Here is a 19,608-nt window from a genome sequence, read left to right on the forward strand (position 1 = left end):
GGTCCAGCAGGTACAGTGCTGTACTGCAGGCCACTGAAGCTGACTGTAGATCTGTAAGCCAGCGGTTCAGATCTCATCACTGGCTCAAGGTTGACTCAGCTTCCGTCCTTCCGAGGTGGGTAAAATGAGGACCTGGATTGTGGGGGCAATATGCTGGCTCTGTTAAAAAGTGCTATTGCTAACAATATTTTAAGCCGCCCTGAGTCTAAGGAGAAGGGTGGCATAAAGAATAAATAAATAAATAAACACACACACACACACACACACACACACATACCTACATCTTACATAATCATTGAATTATCACTTCCATACTTCTAGTTCATATCAAAATCAGCTTATTTCATTGGTAAATATTCAATTAATTTTTTCTATATATTTCTAATATAATCTTATAGGTTAATAAATCTATTACTACTTCAAAACAACCCAAATTATATCCATAAAAATAAAATAAAAATCTATTTTTAACTTATTGAATAATCAATCATTAGGTTGTGCAGTCTTTCCCAATTTTTAATTACCATTTTAATTTCTTTCTTGCTCTGGCGACTGAAATGTATCAGATCATATCTATTCCATTTTCTATTAGTGCTTATCTCACTGTAATCATTAAACATGTGACCATCAACTCCCTCATTAATCAAGCCATTTTCTAATTGCTTTAAACCATCTAAATTATCAATCATATGTTCTTTAATCTGTCCATTTTGAAATTGTCCAACATGTGTCACTTTATTTCCATCACTTCCTGTGTGCTGATCAATCTGATCATCATTCTTCTTTTCATCTCTACTAATTAGAAACATAGAAGATTGACGGCAGAAAAAGACCTCCCGATCCATCTAGTCTGCCCTTATACTATTTCCTGTATTTTATCTTAGGATGGATATATGTTTATCCCAGGCATGTTTAAATTCAGTTACTTTGGATTTACCAACCACGTCTGCTGGAAGTTTGTTCCCAACATCTACTACTTTCAGTAAAATAATATTTTCTCATGTTGTTTCTGATCTTTCCCCCAACTAACCTCAGATTGTGTCTCTAGTTATTTGGTTCACTTTCCTATTAAAAACACTTCCCTCCTGAACCTTATTTAAGCCTTTAACGTATTTAAATGTTTTGATCATGTCCTCTCTTTCTCTTCTGTCCTCCAGCCTATACAGATTAAATTCAATAAGTCTTTCATGATAGGTTTTATGCTTAAGACCATTTTTGTAGCCTGTCTTTGGACCCGTTCAATTTTATCAATATCTTTTTGTAGGTGAGGTCTCCAGAACTGAACACAGTATTCCAAACGTGGCCTCACCAGCGCTCTATACTGTGGGATCACAATCTCCCTCTTCCTGCTTGTTATTCCTCTAGCTATGCAGCCAAGCATTCTATTTGCTTTCCCTACTGCCTGACTGCACTGTTCACCCATTTCGAGGCTGTCAGAAATCACTACCTCTAAATCTTTCTCTTCTGAAGTTTTTGCTAACACAGAATTGCCAATACAATACTCAGATTGAGGATTCCTTTTCCCCAGGGGCATTATTTTACATTTGGAAACATTAAACTGCAGTTTCCATTGCTTTGACCACTTATCTGGTAAAGCTAAGTCATTTGCCATATTACAGATGCCGCCACGAATATTAATCCTATTGCACACTTTAGAGTCATTGGCGAATAGGCAAATCTTCCTTACCAAACCTTCCCCTATGTCACTCACAAATATATTAAAAATAGGATCCAGAACAGACCCTCGTGGCACACCACTTGTAACCAGCAAACCAAATAGCATCTGAGAAATAAATCACTTTCCACCCCAGTCCTGTCACACAAGGTTCAATTTATTAGCAGAGCCATGTTGTATTCGTAACGGCCATTTCCGCACTAAATTCTATCCAGTTCCCCACTCAGGTTAAGGTTCATCTCACATCCCCACACCCACAAGTGCAATCACATGGACCAATCCGGTGAAGGGATTCACTGACTTCCTCATTTGTTCAGTTGATCTTGGACTCTGTGTAAAGGAGTTTGTTGTGATTATTTGCTTCTCTCTCTCTCTCTCTTTCTCTCTCTCATCCCTCCCGGTTCCCTACTGTGGCAGGCCAAAGCCTCTAACTACACATGATGGCTTTTGGCCTGACACGGTTTCTGCTCAGAATACTCGCCATTAACTTCTTCTTGTATTTCCCTCCATGTTGTCATAATCATCTTGTTTTGAAATTCCTTGTAGATTTCTTATACTTTCAATTAAAGAGTTAATGTTGTCTCTCATTTCCTCTCTCCATTCTTTAATGCTTGTGCATATATCACTGATAAATTTCTCGAAGCTCCATCTTTCGTAATTGCCAAATGGCTTTGTCCAGCTGCCAAGTAAATCTTTATACAGCCTAAAAGCCTTAGAAGAAAAATCTCTCCCCCCACCCTTTTAGGTTCACATTAAATTCAGCAGAAAAATATTCTTTCTTAGTTTTCAGCTCTTTTTATCAGTTGTTATATAAACAATCCAGCTAGTTCCATTAAATCAAGATCACATCTGGCAGAGCATACATCCCATCCAAATGCCGCCTCAACTTCACCAACAGATTTTTCACCATGTAGTCTCACAGTTGCCTTCCTTTCTTTTAAATTCCAATACACTCAAAATAATAAGTTTTAAATCAATTCTACTTTTATCTTTCCAGTTCCACACTAAGTTTAAGAAGTTCCTGGATTTTAGTTTTAATTTTGATTAGCTTTTCATGTCCATTTAAACTTGATTGAACAGTTCTGGTGTTAATACAGCCTCCTTCCAACTTCCTCTATAACTTGTCTCCCAATCTCAAACAAAAGCAGTCTTTGAAAATATTTTCCCCTCCAGCAAAATGCTCAGCTTCTCATTCAAAGCTTTCTTCTTTTCAACTTCCAGCACAAAAGTTACATTCCTTCACTTTCCAGATGACCTCCTTCGCTCTTTCTCTGTCCTTCTGATCGTAGTCGCCTTGGCTAAGAGCAGCAAGCCACTTCCACTCTGCTGCTGGTGGAGGCTCTTGGTCTGTACCTGCAAGGTATGCAGACCCCAAAATAGGCTCCAAACCAGGTCCCTTCTTTCCCTCCCCTCCCCTTCAGGGAGGTCCTGGGATGATTCAACAGAATCAGCACCCCCAAACAGCAGGGGTTCAGCAATTCCTCCGCAGGAGTGAAAGGAATGCTGTGGCACCAAGGTGGATGACCACTCCCTCTCCCGGAGTGAAATTTGAAGGAACCTTGCAGCACCTGGGATTCATAGCACATGTACTTTTCTACATGCATGAATATAGGCGCACATTTCAAATCCAAGGCACTCGAGTACGAGTTTTGCAGCTTGCATTAGAGGTAGCTGAGGTCAGATGGATGGAACATGGATACCACAGAGTTGAGAAACTTCAACAGATTCATGACAGCCCTGAATCACCACTTTGAGGATCCCCTAGCTGACTGAAAAGCCCAAGAACAAATAAAAGCTGTGAAAAGTGGCAATCCACAGCTGGATACACAGAAGAGTTCTGGGACCTGGCCTGCCGCATTGACTGGCTGCAAGACATCCTGGTAAGCTGTTTCAAAGATGGATTAAACAATGACCTCTACAATGTCTGCATAACCAGAGGCGCACCAGATTGCCTTCCTGAGTGGTACCTCACCACGGATGAAGCTGACATGGTTAGGAACCCACACTGATGAAGCCGAGCCTGGAAAGGGAAAAGAGATCTATTGAAATCACCACCCCTCTCACCCCAAGGTCATTGGCTTGTTTAAATACAGGGAGGACGGGCATCAGGCCACAGTGTGCTAATTGAAAATGCTGGTGAGGAAGTCAGACTACCTGTCAGGGAGAAAACCACAAAGCCAAGCCTCTGAGTCAATTTTGCCAATTAGATTGATCAATATCTGGGAAGAGCCCGCCATGTTTGCTACCTATAAATAACTATGGACAAAGAAACACTGATATTTGTGGTGGCACCTGGCATGGAATGGCCATTAGTATTGGGGTTAGCATGGCTGAGAAAATGAAATTCCAAAATTAACTGGAAGCAAGAGTCAATCATATTTCAGTTGCAGGTAAATTTTGCTGACAACAAAAAAGGAAAACCAGAAAGGGGGGAGGGGGGAGAGAGCTGACCATGAAAAGGCAAAGCCTGGTTGGGGAAGGCCAGATGGGGATATTCCAAAGGAATACAAAGACCAAGCTGAGGCTTTCAGTGAAAAGGCATCCAATGATCTCCCCCCCCCACACACACACACACTGTGCTACCAGCTGCACAATCAAAATCCTGCCGGGGCAGTTTCCTAAACCAAACATGTATTGCATGTCCCCTAGAAACTGACAGAATTAAGAGCTTTCATTGACAAGTAGAGAAGAAAACATCACCTCAAAAACATGAAGTTTATTTAAATACATTACAAGAAACTCTCCTAAAAATGCAAGACAACATCACAAAAATCACTGATGGAATGAGAGAAGAAATTAGTGAACTGAAACACAATATGGGTAAAATGGACGAGAAGATTGGAGTAATGCAAGCTGCTTTAACAAGAAATGAACAAGAGATAGAAGTGGTGAAGAAGAAAACAGCAGAAATCGAAAGGAAAATGGAAAAAACTGAAGACAGACTAGAATTCGTTAACCACAACTTAGAAGAGGCCATTCTTCATCTCGAACTTGAAAAATCAGCTTTCTTCCTATGAATACAAAACATAGAGAATTTAGAGACGAGAACTTCCCAGACCTGATCACTGAAATTCTAGGCCTTGTACTAGATAAGTCTAAAGAGGAAATGAGTAAGGAGATTCATGGAGTACAAGTTATGTGAGAAGGTTCAAATACCCAAGAGAGATCCATGTTAGACTCTTGAAAAGAAGGCTACGAGATGAAATTTTAAATACAGTGGTACCTCGTCTTATGAACACCTCTTCATACAAACTTTTCGAGATATGAACCGAGCATTCAAGATTTTTTTGCCTCCTCACGAACTATTTTCATCTTACAAACCCTTGCTTCTCTCCTGGCTGCTGCTGCTGCAAGCAGCAGCCAAACCAAGCACTTTTAAGTTTGCACCTCTGATGAGCGAAAGGGAACTGGAGCCAGGCTTTCCCATGCGGGGTCTCCCCTTTCCCCTATCTCATCTGCTAAAAATCTGCGCGCCCGAGGAGCTCTCCACAGCTGCGGGTGGATAAAGCAAGGCTAGTGGAGTTCTTGGAGAGGCAGAGAAAGAGGGTGGGTGGATTAATAATTGCGAGTGGGGTGTCCTGGAAGTTGAGATACAGGCTCTCACAGCCTCTTCATTTTCTCTCCTCCCCCCATTTCTTTAAGGCTCCCTCCCTCTCTCGCAAGGGACAGTGAGGGGTGGCTGGTTCTCCTACCCTCCTCTCGGCTCTGCTATGTGAATTTTTCCCACAGTTGATTCAAGCGCTGACAGGGAAGAAACAAACAAAAATGCGAGTCAGGTGTCCTGGAAACCTAGAAAAAGGGGGTAGGTGGAGTAATAATTGCAAGTGGGGTGTCCTGGAAGTTGAGATACAGGCTCTCACAGCCTCTTCATTTTCTCTCCTCCCCCCATTTCTTTAAGGCTCCCTCCCTCTCTCGCAAGGGACAGCGAGGGGTGGCCGGTTCTCCTACCCTCCTCTCGGCTCTGCTACATGAATTTTTTCCGCAGTTGATCCAAGCGCTGACAGGGAAGAAACAAACAAAAATGCGAGTCAGGTGCATAGTTCCCTCTAAGCTGAGCAGTGAGCAATCGCTCACTTAAAAATCATCATCAACTCAGAGTTTTCCAAACCTGCCCAGAAGCCGAGAGGGAAAGAGTGAGAGGGAAGGAGAGAGAGAGGAAGAGAGAGAAACAGATAGAAAAAAGAGAGGAAGGAAAAGAGAAAGAAAAAGAATGGGAGTAAGGAAGAGAGAAAGAAAATCAAAATCTAGTTTGAAACTAGCTCAACTATTTAAGTGGCATTTTGATATTGATAGAGTTGCCCTATTATGAGCTCACTGTTATAGACACACAGTACAGTATTTTATTTTGAAATTCTCTGAGGCAAAACAGGGTGGTTTTTTATTTATTTGTTTGTTTGTTTATTCATTTATTTATTTATTTATTTATTTATTATTTCTGTGCCGCCCAGTCCCGAAGGGACTGCCGCTCAGACACTATACTTTTCCGCCCCCAAAAAATTAGAGGGAACACTGGTCAGGTGTCCTGGAAATCTAAAAAAATGGGGTGGGTGGAGTATTAATTGTGAGTGGGGTGTCCAGGAAGTTGAGATACTGGCTCTCACAGCCTTATCATTTTCTCCCCCCCCCCATTTCTTTAAGGCTCCCTCCATCTCTTGCAAGGGACAGCAAGGGGTGGCCAGCTCTCCTACCCTCCTCTCAGCTCTGTTACATAAATTTTCCCTGCAGTTGATCCAAGTGCTGGCAGGGAAGAAATGAACAGAAATATACAAATATAGCAACGTGTACCTTTTTCCACTCACCTTCTTCCAGCTGCTCCACAACAAAACAAAGAATCTCAGCAGCCAGAATCCAAGGTATAGAATCCAGATACTTTTCTCCCTTTAACTCCAGAAAATCTCTTTCCCTCTTCCAAAGCTTAAACTCAAACTGTAAGCTCAGAGGCTTAAAATTAACCTCAAGCAAGCATCAAGAAGAAAGTTTTTCTCTCCCCCACCACCCACTAGCCCATTTCAATCTGCATCTCAAAGCCCTGAAGAAAGGAAGTGCTGGCCATAAAGGCACAAAGGACAGAATCACCGCAAATTGTTTAGAATTTGGAGTTTCAGTCTTACGCCCGTAAATAAAGTGGCCACCATTACCACTTGGCTCATTAATTCAACAAAGATTCCTCTTTACTCTCTGACGATCTTTACCAAGCAGATCCCCTGAAGGTTCAAAACAGATCCTCTGAAGGTTCAAAACAAAGATACTAAAGGTGAAACCACAGTAACTCCGGAAAGCTCCTGGTAACCAGCTAATCCATCCAAACCTCAGGAGCCTAATAGTTCCATTCTTAATTTAAAGCCACAATTTAAACTGGTGAACAAGAGTGAACTTAAAGTGGTGAACAAAGAGTGAATTTAAAGTGTAAAGAGTAAATCTAAAATGGTGAACATTTAAGGAACAAAGACAACTGCCCTTGTTTGCATAGGAATCTTCCCAAAGCCCAGAAAATTTTCTCATCAACCATGCCAAAGAAGAAATCAAAAACCTCAACTTACAAACATCCCCAACTGGAAGATACAGCTGCCAATCATACCATTTGCTTTAAATGCAACAAAAATACTTTAGATATAGAAGAATGTAACCAATGCCAAATGTGCTCAAATTACACCCACAATTCCTGCCTGGAAATAAACAAAAACATAAACAACTTCCTTCAAAAAGGTCCCACTTTTATTCATTTTTGTCCAACCTGTCTACCCAAGCTAAATGAACTAATCACCATGTCCAATAAATTTCACAACCTCGAATCAACCCTATCCTCACAAAAAGAATATATTGAATCCATGGAAACACGGATAGAAGCATGAATACAAGTATGATTCACATCCTTGGACAACAAAATATCAGCACAGGCAAACAGAAATTTAATTGATCATCAACAACCTCTACCTCAACCAATAACCCATCATCCACTACCCCCACCATATGAGCAACCACATCAACCACCTCCTCATCAATCCACCATCCAAATAACACATCCCTACTAATCAAAGACACCCTTGAAAGGGAACAAAAACGTAACAATGCCATCCTATTTGGCCTGGATATCAAAAATGAACTTGATATCAACAAGATTAGCAATATCATTGCACCAGTATTCCCTATGGATGAAATCATCGAAGTGTCCAGAGATGGTCCCGAGTTCAAATAGAGAGATGGCTCAGCAGCCCCTCAATTCTGCAGAGTCATCTGCAAAAACGAAATTAGGAAATGTAAATTCATCAATACTATAAATTCCATTAATCAAAATAACCCCAACCCCAAGAAATTTCGTGCAAGACCAGACTTATCCATATTGCAAAGAATCCAATCCAGAGAACTTCGTGCAGAACTTTAAAAACATCAAGCCAAAGGACAAACCAACCTATACATCGACTACCAAGCTGGCTGCATCAAAACCAAGACCCACACCCCATCATCCAACTCTCCAAACTCCATCATCCAAAACCATCCCAGCATACAATTAATTCACCGCCAACCAAGAACCCACCATAAGCCTCAACCCTCAAACAACTACTGCTCAAATCCATCCTAACTACCTGCCTATCTCCAACCAAAACCAACCCCCATTCAACCAAGACTAGGAATGCATGCTCCTTACTTCCTCATCATCAACCATTTCTAACATTGAACTAATAAATGCAAGAAGCATTGCTAACAAAATACCCAAACTCCTTCTCCTACTAAAAATCACCAAATTTGACATCATTTTAATATGCAAAATATGGTTAACCACATCCCTCCCGGACTCCATTATCACTACAAAAGACTACCATGTTTTCTGATCTGATCGCGCAACCTGTAAAGGAGGTGGAGTTGCAATCTTCTACAAGAAATCACTCAACTTAAAGCAAATCCAAGTTAAACAAGAACTTTACCTCCCTGAAACTATCATCTGTGAACCAACCTCAGACACCACACTCCACTTCCTCCTATGCTATAGAACCCCTGACTATGACATCGCACACGCGAACAAGTTAACCTCACTGCTAACGTGGGCAACCTCCTACCAACATCCCCTCATATTTCTTGGCGACCTAAACCTACCACATATTAACTGGTCCCTAAATGAATGCACAACTGAACCCATTCACTCAACCCTCTACAATGGTATCACTAGTCTAGAGCTAGTGCAACTAATTACTGACAACACCAGACTCAACAACTGCCTAGACCTCATCTTCTGCAACAGTTTACACTCAATTTATGGACTCCAAGTAAGAGAACCCTTTTCTAACAGTAACCACAGCACAATTGACTTTTGCCTCAACATACGTCCTCTCATAAACAACGCCAAAAGCAGAACAACCAATTTCAACTTTAAGAAGGCCAACTATGACAACATAGACTCTGACCTCTCATCTCTTGATTGGAACACAATATTCTCCGGCTGTATCACTGTAGGTGGCTATTACAATAAATTTCTGCTCGAGATCCAAAGAGTCATAAAATCAAATGTACCACTAATATACATCAAAAACAAGAGAAATAAATTACCCATAAAAATAAGAAAACTACAATCCAAAAAAAGATTACTTTGGTGTAAAAACAAAACAGGCTAAGTTGCAAACTTTAAAAACCAATATAAAAATTTATGTCATCAAATAAAGACTGAATGTACCAACTATCACAGTGGTCCCCAACCTTTTTTCCACCAGGGACCAGTTTCAGCAAGACAATTTTTCTATGGCCTGGTGGGGGCGGAAAGGGATGTGGTTGGGGGTGGGATTAAGCATGGGGGTGTAGATTCGAATCATGTACACATGAAAAGGAGGCGAAGGTGGGGGGGAGCGCTTCTTTCTTCTTTCCCTCCTCAGCATACTGCCTTTCTGAAAGAGTCTTGGGTCGTTTTTGGAAATGGAGCGAGCTCGGAAGAGGGCTGGCTCGTTTCTTGAAGCTCTTCTCACCTTTGCTCCGAGCTCCACCGGAGCCTCATCGGCTGACTTCTCTGACATCCTTGGCAGCGGCGAGAATAAAAAGGGGAGGCAAGAGACGAGATTGCAGCTTTGAAGAAGCAGGGACCTGCCAGATGCTGCCATTTCTGTTCCCAAGCACCAAGGACAATAATCCTTCTTTCCCGCGATGGGGCAGTGCCAGAAAAAGGGCTTGGTGATGAGAGAGCGGGGAGAAGGGCCTGTGGGGAGGGAGGAGGAGGGAGGGAGGGGAGAGATTAGAGGCAGAGGGGAAAGGAGCGAGTGGCAAGCGGGAAAGAATGGCGGCTCGCAAAGCGGCAGCGCTGCGTGTTTCGCAAAACCAACCAAGATAGCTTGGCAAATGATTATCTACATGGGACTGGTTAAAGGGGATTATGCTGTCCGGGGCTGCACCGAGAGCCATGAACCTGAGCTCGTGCCCTTGGGGACACTGCCATGCTAGACTTTGTTCTCTGTTCCTTTGTTTGCCCTTTCCTTTTGCCTGCGCCGCCTACAGACGCCCGCACATGCCCTTTGTACTATGCCGCGTTATTTATTCCAGATTAACAAAACGCCTTTTTCTTTTTGATTTTTGGTTTTCCACCCAACGATCACGAATAATCATGGGTCATCCTCCCCCAATTCTGTCTGCCATTCTTGATTGTGACAAAGCATGTGGGTGGATTGTGGAGCTGCTAGCAGGTACTGGATCAACGCTTGGCACTCGCCGGCTCCACAGCAGCTGCTGACTCTGCGGACCGGTGCAACATGCCCCGTGGCCCAGTACTGGTCCGTGGCCCGGCAGTTGGGGACCCCTGAACTATCATATCAAACAAGAAGAAAACCTCCTACGCACAAAATCCACTCGTGCCTTCTATAACTTTGTAAACAACAAACTTAAAGACTCTAGATCCATCCCACCAATTATGGCACCAAACCTCAAAGAGTATATTGATGAAACAATTAAAACCAAACTCTTTAACAACTTCTTCAGCTCTGTATTTGTGAATAGTAACGGCTCATGCCCAGCATTTCCTAATCGCACTCCAACTAACTTCAATGATCTAACACAAATCGACTTTACTGAAGAAAACATTAAGAAATCACTGCACAACCTAAAGCCATCTCTATCTCTCGGACCTGACGGACTATGTGTATACTTCTTAAAAAAACTCTCCTCAACTCTGGCTGAACCTCTAGGCATAATTTTCAAAATATCTTCTACAACGCCCTACCTAAAGTCTGGTCTCTAGCCACGGTCATCCCTATTTTCAAAAAGGGTGATCCTAGCAATGTTGAAAATTATAGACCAATCTCCTTGACCTGCGTCACTTGCAAAGTCATGGAATCCATCATTAACCAATCCATTACACTCCACTTTGAAAAAAATAACCTACCTTCCAACAAACATGCACCCCAATAGATTAAACTGGACTAATATTTTAAGATACAAGGATATAATGGCACAGTTACTGAAGTTAAAACCACTTCAAGAATTAGAAAAACAAGGCATAAAATTGGATTGGTTTATGTATTCACAGTTACAATCAAGATTGGAGAAAGACATTAAAACAGAAGGTATTAACTTACAAAAAAACAGAATTAGATCAAATCTTATCGGGTCAGGATGTAGTCTTGATCAAAAATTTTACAAATACTTTTTATCGATTGAATTAGAATTTGAACAGGTTAAGGATACAATGATAAAATGGATGAGAAATATAGGCCATACAATAGATATAGATTGTTGGCAGCAATTATGGGAGAGAAATTATAAAATGACAATGTCAACTGCATTTAAGGAAAATATGTATAAGATGTTTTATAGATCATCACAAAAGCTAGCTAAAATGTTTCAGAATTTGTCGATGAACTGTTGGAAATGCAGTGAGTTACCTGGCTCATTCTATCACATGTGGTGGACTTGTCCGCAAATTCAATATTCAGAAGATTTTAAGAATGGCTTTTTATCTTAGATCCGAGATATACCTTCTGGGTATTTTACCAGATAATTTTGATAAAGAAGAGAAATATTTAATTATACATATAATTACAGCAGCTAGAATTGTATATGCACAATGTTGGAAACTGAATAGGGTACCAATGGAAAGGGAAGTTTTAAGAAAAATTATGGATTGTGCAGAGATGAGTAGATTGACTTTAAAACTTAAAGATAAACAAGACTCTGATTATTATAAAATTTGGGGAAAGTTTTATGATTGGATAGAAAATTAAGAGATATGTATGTATTAGTAATTGGTTAATTTTGGAATTTGATTTAAACTTTGCAAGTCAGATGGCAAAGATGAGAAGTGGTGGTAGCACTATATAATGATATAACACAAAACTTACTTTTTGTTTAGATTTTAAACATATAGAACTTTATTTTAGGATGTAGGTGATATATTATGAATAGTTTCTTTTATTAAAGATATAGATAGGGAGAATTTTTAATTAGCTATATGATACAATATTAAAATTCAGATAAAAAAGATTTTATAATTCTTTGCATTGATGTAATGTAACCTTTTGTAGTAAGGTGGTGAGGGAAAAATTTTATTTAGATTTTTAAGAATTGATAATGTTGTATAAAATTAACAGAAAATTTTATACAGGAAGAGAGATAAGACCTTCCATGGAGTGAGTAATGAGAAAAGAAAAGTTTATATATGATTGTTTTAAGCATTGTTGTTGTGTTTATAACTATATATTGTTTTACTTTATGGTTGAGAAAATAAAAATCTTATACCGAAAAAACAACAACAACAACCCAAGGCCAGACCATGCAATACTCAAAAAATTTGCAAAAAAAATCCAAGGGTTGCATCTCAGACTCTACAGGCTTCAATTAGCATATTAAATGTTGAAGTTCATAATAAAACTATTAGAAAAAGACTGAAGGTATGGTTTGTTTGGAAGAGTTGCCAGAATGAACACCTTCTTTCTCCATTGTGGTGGAGATAGCATCCAGGAGTGGATTGACCTTGTCTGCTAGCTTATTGGACTGAGTCTTTCAGAGATGTGAGCACATACGTCCCTTATCAATGGTCCCCAGCTATTGAGGACATGTTTTTTTTTAGGCTAACACATTCCTGGATTCCATCTCCTGGATCTGACAACTACTCACATTTGGAGACTGCAGAGCCTTTAGCTCAATAATGCTGAGGGCCATGCAGCGGCGGATCAAATTACCAGTGGTATTCTGACAGGGCAACGCACATGAGCTTTGCTCTAAGCAGCTGGCCTACTTTTACAAGGTTTAAAGTATTTAAGCATATGCATATTGTTGCTTTATTTATACCTTCAAAGTGAACAGAAATTGAAATCAATAAACTACAATATAATTTATTCTCCGACAGTTCTTAAAATTTGATACAAAAATATATATGCTTTGATTTATCATACATTTACATTTGGGACTGATAATGTATTCTAGAATCAGTAGTTGGCTTTTTTATGGCAAACTGTTTCTAATATATAGAGGTTTTCTTTTCAGAGAAAGGGAATTTTATTAGGTTATTAGAATAATCTAACTAGAATTATTCAATTAGAACACTTCCAATATTTTATATAGACATTTTGAATTTCTTTGAGGATTTAGATTTAATTGGATTTGTATGCCACCCCTCTCTGAGGACTCAGGACGGCTCACAGCGTGTACAAAAAAAACAGAAAACAGTAATAACAATCCAATAAATAATACATTAAAACCATCTTTAAAATCCTAATTAAAAAACTATCAATACCATTTAAGGTGCTATTACACTTTCTCAATAAAGAAAAGATGCAAATCAGAAAAAAATGTAGTACTTTTTCAGTCTTTTATTTTGTATCTAATTTTAACATCAGATATCATTAATTTTTCTTTTGTCCAGTACTCAGAAATTCACCTGGACAAGTTTCTGCAATTTTCTTGGTACATTTTTTTAGACGTGCTTTGCCATTTCCTCCTTCCTAAAGCTAAAAACTAATCCAAGATCACTTAGCTTGCTTTATGCCCAAGGAAGGACTAGAATTCATAATCTCCCAGTTTCCAACCTGCCTTAACAACTGGTTGTCTATCACAGTGGTCCCCAACCTTTTTTCCACCAGGGACCAGTTTCAGCAAGACAATTTTTCTATGGCCCGGTGGGGGCGGAAAGGGGGTTTAGCTTATCATTCCATTGTCTCTCTCCCCCCCCTTTTTTAATTTTGCGGGGGAGTTGAGGTAACAGAGGGAGGAAGGGTAGGAGGGGGCGGTTTCCTGTCTCTTTCCCCTCCTGTTCACTCAGGACCGCCGTTTGCCTTTCAGCAGTTCCAGAGGACATCCCCCCCCGTTCCGGCTGGGATTGCAGCAAGGAATCCCAGAGCAGGGGGAGGTGCCTCCACGGACACAGTCACCTTCCTTTGCGATCGCTGCCTGCTTGGAGCGCCCACCACTGCCAGGTCTGGTAATTTTCTTGCAGCAAGGAATCCTTCCAAAAGAAAATTACCAGAGCTGGTGGTGGGGGTTTCATGGTCACACACACACCCCTGGCTTCGCTCCCACCCAGGACCCCGGGAATAGGGTGGGGGAGCCTAGCAAAAAAAGAGCTGCACAATGCCAAAGCCTTTTCGTTTGAGCTGCAGGCAGAGCGAGGGCTTTGCAAGGGCTTCACAAGGAGGAAATAGACCACTTTCGATGAGAGAAGAAAGACAGGAAAGGAAGAAAGCAAGCAAGCAAAGGTTTTCTCAGCCCGAGGCAAATGGCCTCGTGAACGTGAGGGGAAAGAGACAGGAAACAGCTTGGCAGTCGCCGGCTCCACAGTAGCTGCTGACTCCGCGGACCGGTGCAACATGCCTTGCGGCGGTTGGGGACCCCTGGTCTATCAAATTCATAAAATGAATAAACTGACATAGATGTAAATTGGGATGAAATAGAGAAGGAGGGGAACATAGGTTGGTTATATAAGCTGAATTACAAGCACTTTATCTATTAACTGTAATAATCCAACTGTGTTGAGACTTTCAGAGATAACATGAAGTGAGTTTAGCAATTTTTCTTATAATTGTGATGTCACTTTTGTTTTTTCCCCTTGAAATGAGCTATGTAACAGATTCTCCTCAGAAGTTGAAATAGTTTGCCATCAGAAGGTACTTGTATTTCATGCATCTGTTGAAATGAGCTATAGATTGTCTTCTAAAAAAAGGTGCTAATGTGAAAAAGTGCTACTAAACTCTTTCTGATTTTTAACTGCCATAGATTATCATAGTTTCTCCTATATTGTTACAAGTTCTGAGGAATTCCTGTTCTAACAAAGCAGAACATGATAAAATTGTTGCTTATGCAAGAGAAATATTTGCCATCTTGTTCAACCACAAACTAGCAAACAGGATGGCATTGTTGTCACCTATATTAATATTGTCTTCAGGCACTATGTTAGGACAACTGACTTCCTCAAAAATGTTTATATTAGCTTAAGAATAAAATCTCATGAAGGATTTAGCTTGAGAATAAAATCTCATGAAGGATTTTAATAAGCACATACAAACATACATAATCATTATAATATATATTAAGTAGTATTAATAGCCTTAGGACAAGTATTAAACTCACCTTGCAGCACGAATTCCTCTCTTGTTAAGATCTACTCTTACTTTTTCTCCTACATGTTTGTAAATCTCCACAAGTGCTAAAATTGCAGCGTCTCTCACCTGTGAACATGAAAGATGCTCATCAACAAATCTGAAAGATATTAAAATAAACTGTCTTGGTAGTCCTCGACTTAAAACCCCAATTGAGTCCCAAATTTATATTGCTAAGTGAAACATCTGTTAATTGAGCTTTGCCCAATTTAATTTGCCTCAGTCTTAAATGAATCACTGCAGTTGTTAAGTTAGTAATATGGTTATTAAGTGAATCTGATTTCTTCACTGACACTGATTGTCAGGAGGACATAAATCTGAATAGTGTGAATGCCGAACTTAGCCTACCTGGCAATGGAAGGACAGGAGGGAGAGGGGCACCTATCTCTGGGGGGGGGGGAGGGCCGGAATATTCCGGTTTTGCTGGGGAGAGGTAGATATGGCGGGAGTCACGGGGCTAGCTGTTCTGGAGGAAGAAGGGATCGCTGCTTAAAAGCGATCCCCTGTTCCGGTCCCGTGAGCTCATCCCGAGGTACTGGTGACAAGTGTAATCCAGACCCTGGGCTCAAGCTGCTGCTGCTCAATGCCAGATCGGTAGTAAATAAAGCTCTCCTCATCCGGGATTTAATCCTGGATGAGGAGGCCGATCTGGCATGTGTGAATGAAACCTGGCTGGGCCCCGAGGGAGGAGTTCCTCTCTCGGAATTATGCCTAGCCAGGTTTCAGATATGGCATCAGCCTCGACCCCAGGGATGGGGGGGAGGAGTGGCTATTATAGCTAGGGAGAACCTTTGCCTGCGTAGACTTGTTGCCCCTGAGATTGCGGGTTGTGAGTCACTCCTTGTGAAGTTGGATTCAGGGGTTCAGATGGGCTTGTTACTCACGTACCTGCCTCCCAAATGTGTGTCTACAGCCCTGGCTGTGCTGCTCGAGGAGGTGACCGGGTTGGCGGTGGAGTTCCCCGGACTTATTGTCCTGGGAGACTTCAATCTGCCATCACTCGGCGGTTCCTCTGGACTGGCACAGGAGTTCATGGCCACCATGACAGCCATGGACCTGACCCAAGTAGTTCAGGGTCTAACTCACGAGGGTGGACACACACCTGATATGATATTCCTCTCAGGGCAACTGAATGATGGTCTGAGACTAAGGGGCTTAGAAGCATTGCCTTTGTCATGGTCAGACCATTTTCTACTGTGGCTTGATTTCCTGGCTCCAATCCTTCCCCGCAGGGAGGCGGAACCGATTAGGTTGTTCCGCCCCAGACGCCTGATGGATCCATAAGGTTTTCAGAAGGCGCTTGGGGTTATTCCAGATACACTCGTCCGCAGCTCGGCGGAGTCTCTGGCTGAGGCCTGGAACAAGGCTGCAGTGGAGGCTCTGGACCGAATTGCACCTTTGCGACCTCTCTGTGGCACTAGACCCCGTAGAGCTCCATGGTTCAACGAGGAGCTCCAGGAGCTGAAATGCCAGAAGAGACACCTAGAGAAGCGATGGAGGAAGAGTAAGTCTGAATCCGACCGAACACTTGTAAGAGTTTTTATTAAGACCTACAAAGTGGTGCTCAAGGCGGTAAGATGCGCGTACCATGCCGCCTTGATTGCATCAGCGGAATCCCGCCCGGCCACTCTGTTTAGGGTGACCCGCTCCCTTCTAAATCAGGGGGGAGTTGGGGAGCCCTTGCAGGGTAGTGCCGAGGAATTTAACTCATTTTTCACTGATAAAATCGCTCGAATCCGGGCTGATCTCGATTCCAATTGCACAGCAGTATCAGCTGACAATGAGTCAGTCGAGGTGACTGGGGCTAAACGTCTTTGTCCATCAGTCTGGGAGGAGTTTGACTTGGTGACACCTGATGAAGTGGACAAGGCCTTTGGAGTTGTGAGTTCCGCCACCTGTTTACTGGATCCGTGTCCCTCTTGGTTGGTTTCAGCCAGTCGAGAGGTGACACGGAGCTGGGCCCCGGAGATTGACAATGCCTCCTTGGGGAGGGGGTCCTTTCCGGCCCTTTATAAGGAAGCACTTGTGTGCCCCCTCCTCAAGAAGCCTTCCCTGGACCCAGCCGTGTTTAATAACTACCGTCCAGTCTCCAACCTTCCCTTTATGGGGAAGGTTGTTGAGAAGGTGGTGGCGCTCCAACTCCAGCGGTCCTTGGAAGAAGCCGATTATCTAGGTCCTCAGCAGTCTGGATTCAGGCCCGGCTACAGCACAGAAACTGCTTTGGTCGCGTTGATGGATGATCTCTGGCGGGCCCAGGACAGGGGCTTGAACTCTGTCCTGGTGCTTCTTGACCTCTCAGCGGCTTTTGATACCATCGACCATGGTATCCTTCTGCACCAGCTGGAGGGGTTGGGAGTGGGAGGCACTGTTCTTCAGTGGTTCTCCTCCTACCTTTCCGGCCGGTCGCAGTCAGTGTTAGTGGGGGGTCAGAGGTCGACCTCTAGGTCTCTCCCCTGTGGGGTGCCTCAGGGGTCGGTCCTCTCCCCCCTGCTATTTAATATCTACATGAAACCGCTGGGTGAGATCATCCAAGGGCATGGGGTGAGGTATTATCAATATGCCAATGATACCCAGCTATACATCTCCACCCCATGTCCAGTCAACGAAGCAGTGGAAGTGATGTGCCGGTGCCTGGAGGCTGTTGGGATCTGGATGCGTGTCAACAAACTCAAACTCAACCCAGACAAGACGGAGTGGCTGTGGGTCTTGCCTCCCAAGGACAATTCCATCTGTCCATCCATTACCCTGGGGGGGGACTATTGACCCCCTCAGAGAGGGTCCGCAACTTGGGCATCCTCCTCGATCCACAGCTCACATTGGAACATCATCTTTTGGCTGTGGCGAGGGGGGGCGTTTGCCCAGGTAGCCTGGTGCACCAGTTGCAGCCCTATTTGGACAGGGAGTCACTGCTCACAGTCACTCATGCCCTCATCACCTCGAGGTTCGATTACTGCAATGCTCTCTACATGGGGCTACCTTTGAAAAGTGTTCGGAAACTTTAGATCGTGCAGAATGCGGCCGCGAGAGCCATCGTGGGGCTTCCTAGATTCACCCACGTCTCTGCAACACTCCGCAGCCTGCACTGGCTGTCGATCGGTTTCCGGTCACAATTCAAAGTGTTGGTAATGACCTTTAAAGCCCTACATGGCATTGGGCCAGAATACATCCGGAACCGCCTTCTACCGCACGAATCCCAGGGGCCGATAAGGTCCCACAGAGTTGGTGGGCCCCAGGGGAAGAGCCTTCTCTGTGACAGCCCTGGCCCTCTGGAACCAACTCCCCCAGAGATTAGAATGGCCCCCACCCTCTTTGTCTTTCGCAAATTACTTAAGACCCGCCTTTGTCGCCAGGCATGGGGGAGTTAAGTTATCCTTTCCCCCTAGGCTATTACAAGTTATGCATGGGATGTTTGTGTGTATGTTTGGTTTTTTATAATAAGGATTTTTTAGTTGTTTTTATTAATTGGATTGTTCATGTTGTTTTACCACTGTTGTTAGCCGTCCCGAGTCTGCGGAGAGGGGCGGCATACAATTCCAATAAATAATAAAATGGGATTACATAATCCTAATACATTACAAATATCATAAATATGAGTCAACTGACAAGTGTCTGAATCTTGATCATGTAACTACAGGGATGCTGCAACAGTTGTAGTTATGAAAAATGGTCATAAATCACCTTTTTCAGTGGCATTGTAACTTCAAACCATAATTAAATGATCTGTTATAAGGTGATGACTATCTTTCTGCACTAGACTAGATGATTCCTTAATAAGCATATATAATACAAAGAAAATATTTACTTTTATTTCCTGAAAGCATGCTTTGTATCGCTATTACTGTAATATCACTGATCAAATCATGATGTATTTAATTATAACTATAATATGCACTGAATCTTGTTTTAGTTACATTTAAAACCTTCCAAATCTCTCATAGACTTTTGGCACTATAAACAGGATATATAGCAAAAGTATAAAATTTAAAAGCTCCACTGTAAAACCCAAGTTATATTTAAAAATTACAATTTGTCCAATTCTGACAGGGCCATTAATCCACGGTGAATTAATTCCATCCAAAGAAAATGACACCAATTACATAATAATGCAAAGTAAGAATGACAGCTTTCAGTTCTCTTCACATATACAATTCACCTGTACAATTAACACAGTGCCCCCCAAAGTCAGTGTACTCCCACTACTTCTCTTCTCTCTATACCTCAATGACTGCATCTCAAACGATCCATCTGTTAAACTACTGAAGTTTGCATATTATATAACACTGATTGGACCCATTCGAGACAATGATGACCGTATACAGACAGAAGGTTGAACAACTAACTTTGTGGTATGACCGGAACAATCAAGAACTG

The 19,608-nt window shown here is 42.1% G+C and overlaps 1 protein-coding gene across 1 annotated transcript in view; it reads right to left on the bottom strand.

Annotated features, from left to right (window-relative positions):
* CLASP2 (cytoplasmic linker associated protein 2) overlaps positions 1–19,608 on the bottom strand; it is an 817,644-nt gene that overhangs the window by 674,385 nt on the left and 123,651 nt on the right. The window contains exon 4 of the mRNA XM_070727408.1: positions 15,209–15,306. Within this exon, the coding sequence (XP_070583509.1) occupies positions 15,209–15,306 (98 nt within the window). The remainder of the gene's footprint in view (positions 1–15,208; positions 15,307–19,608) is intronic.

Source organism: Erythrolamprus reginae, chromosome Z (genome assembly GCF_031021105.1).
Source record: "Erythrolamprus reginae isolate rEryReg1 chromosome Z, rEryReg1.hap1, whole genome shotgun sequence".
Classification (NCBI taxonomy): Eukaryota; Metazoa; Chordata; class Lepidosauria; order Squamata; family Dipsadidae; genus Erythrolamprus; species Erythrolamprus reginae.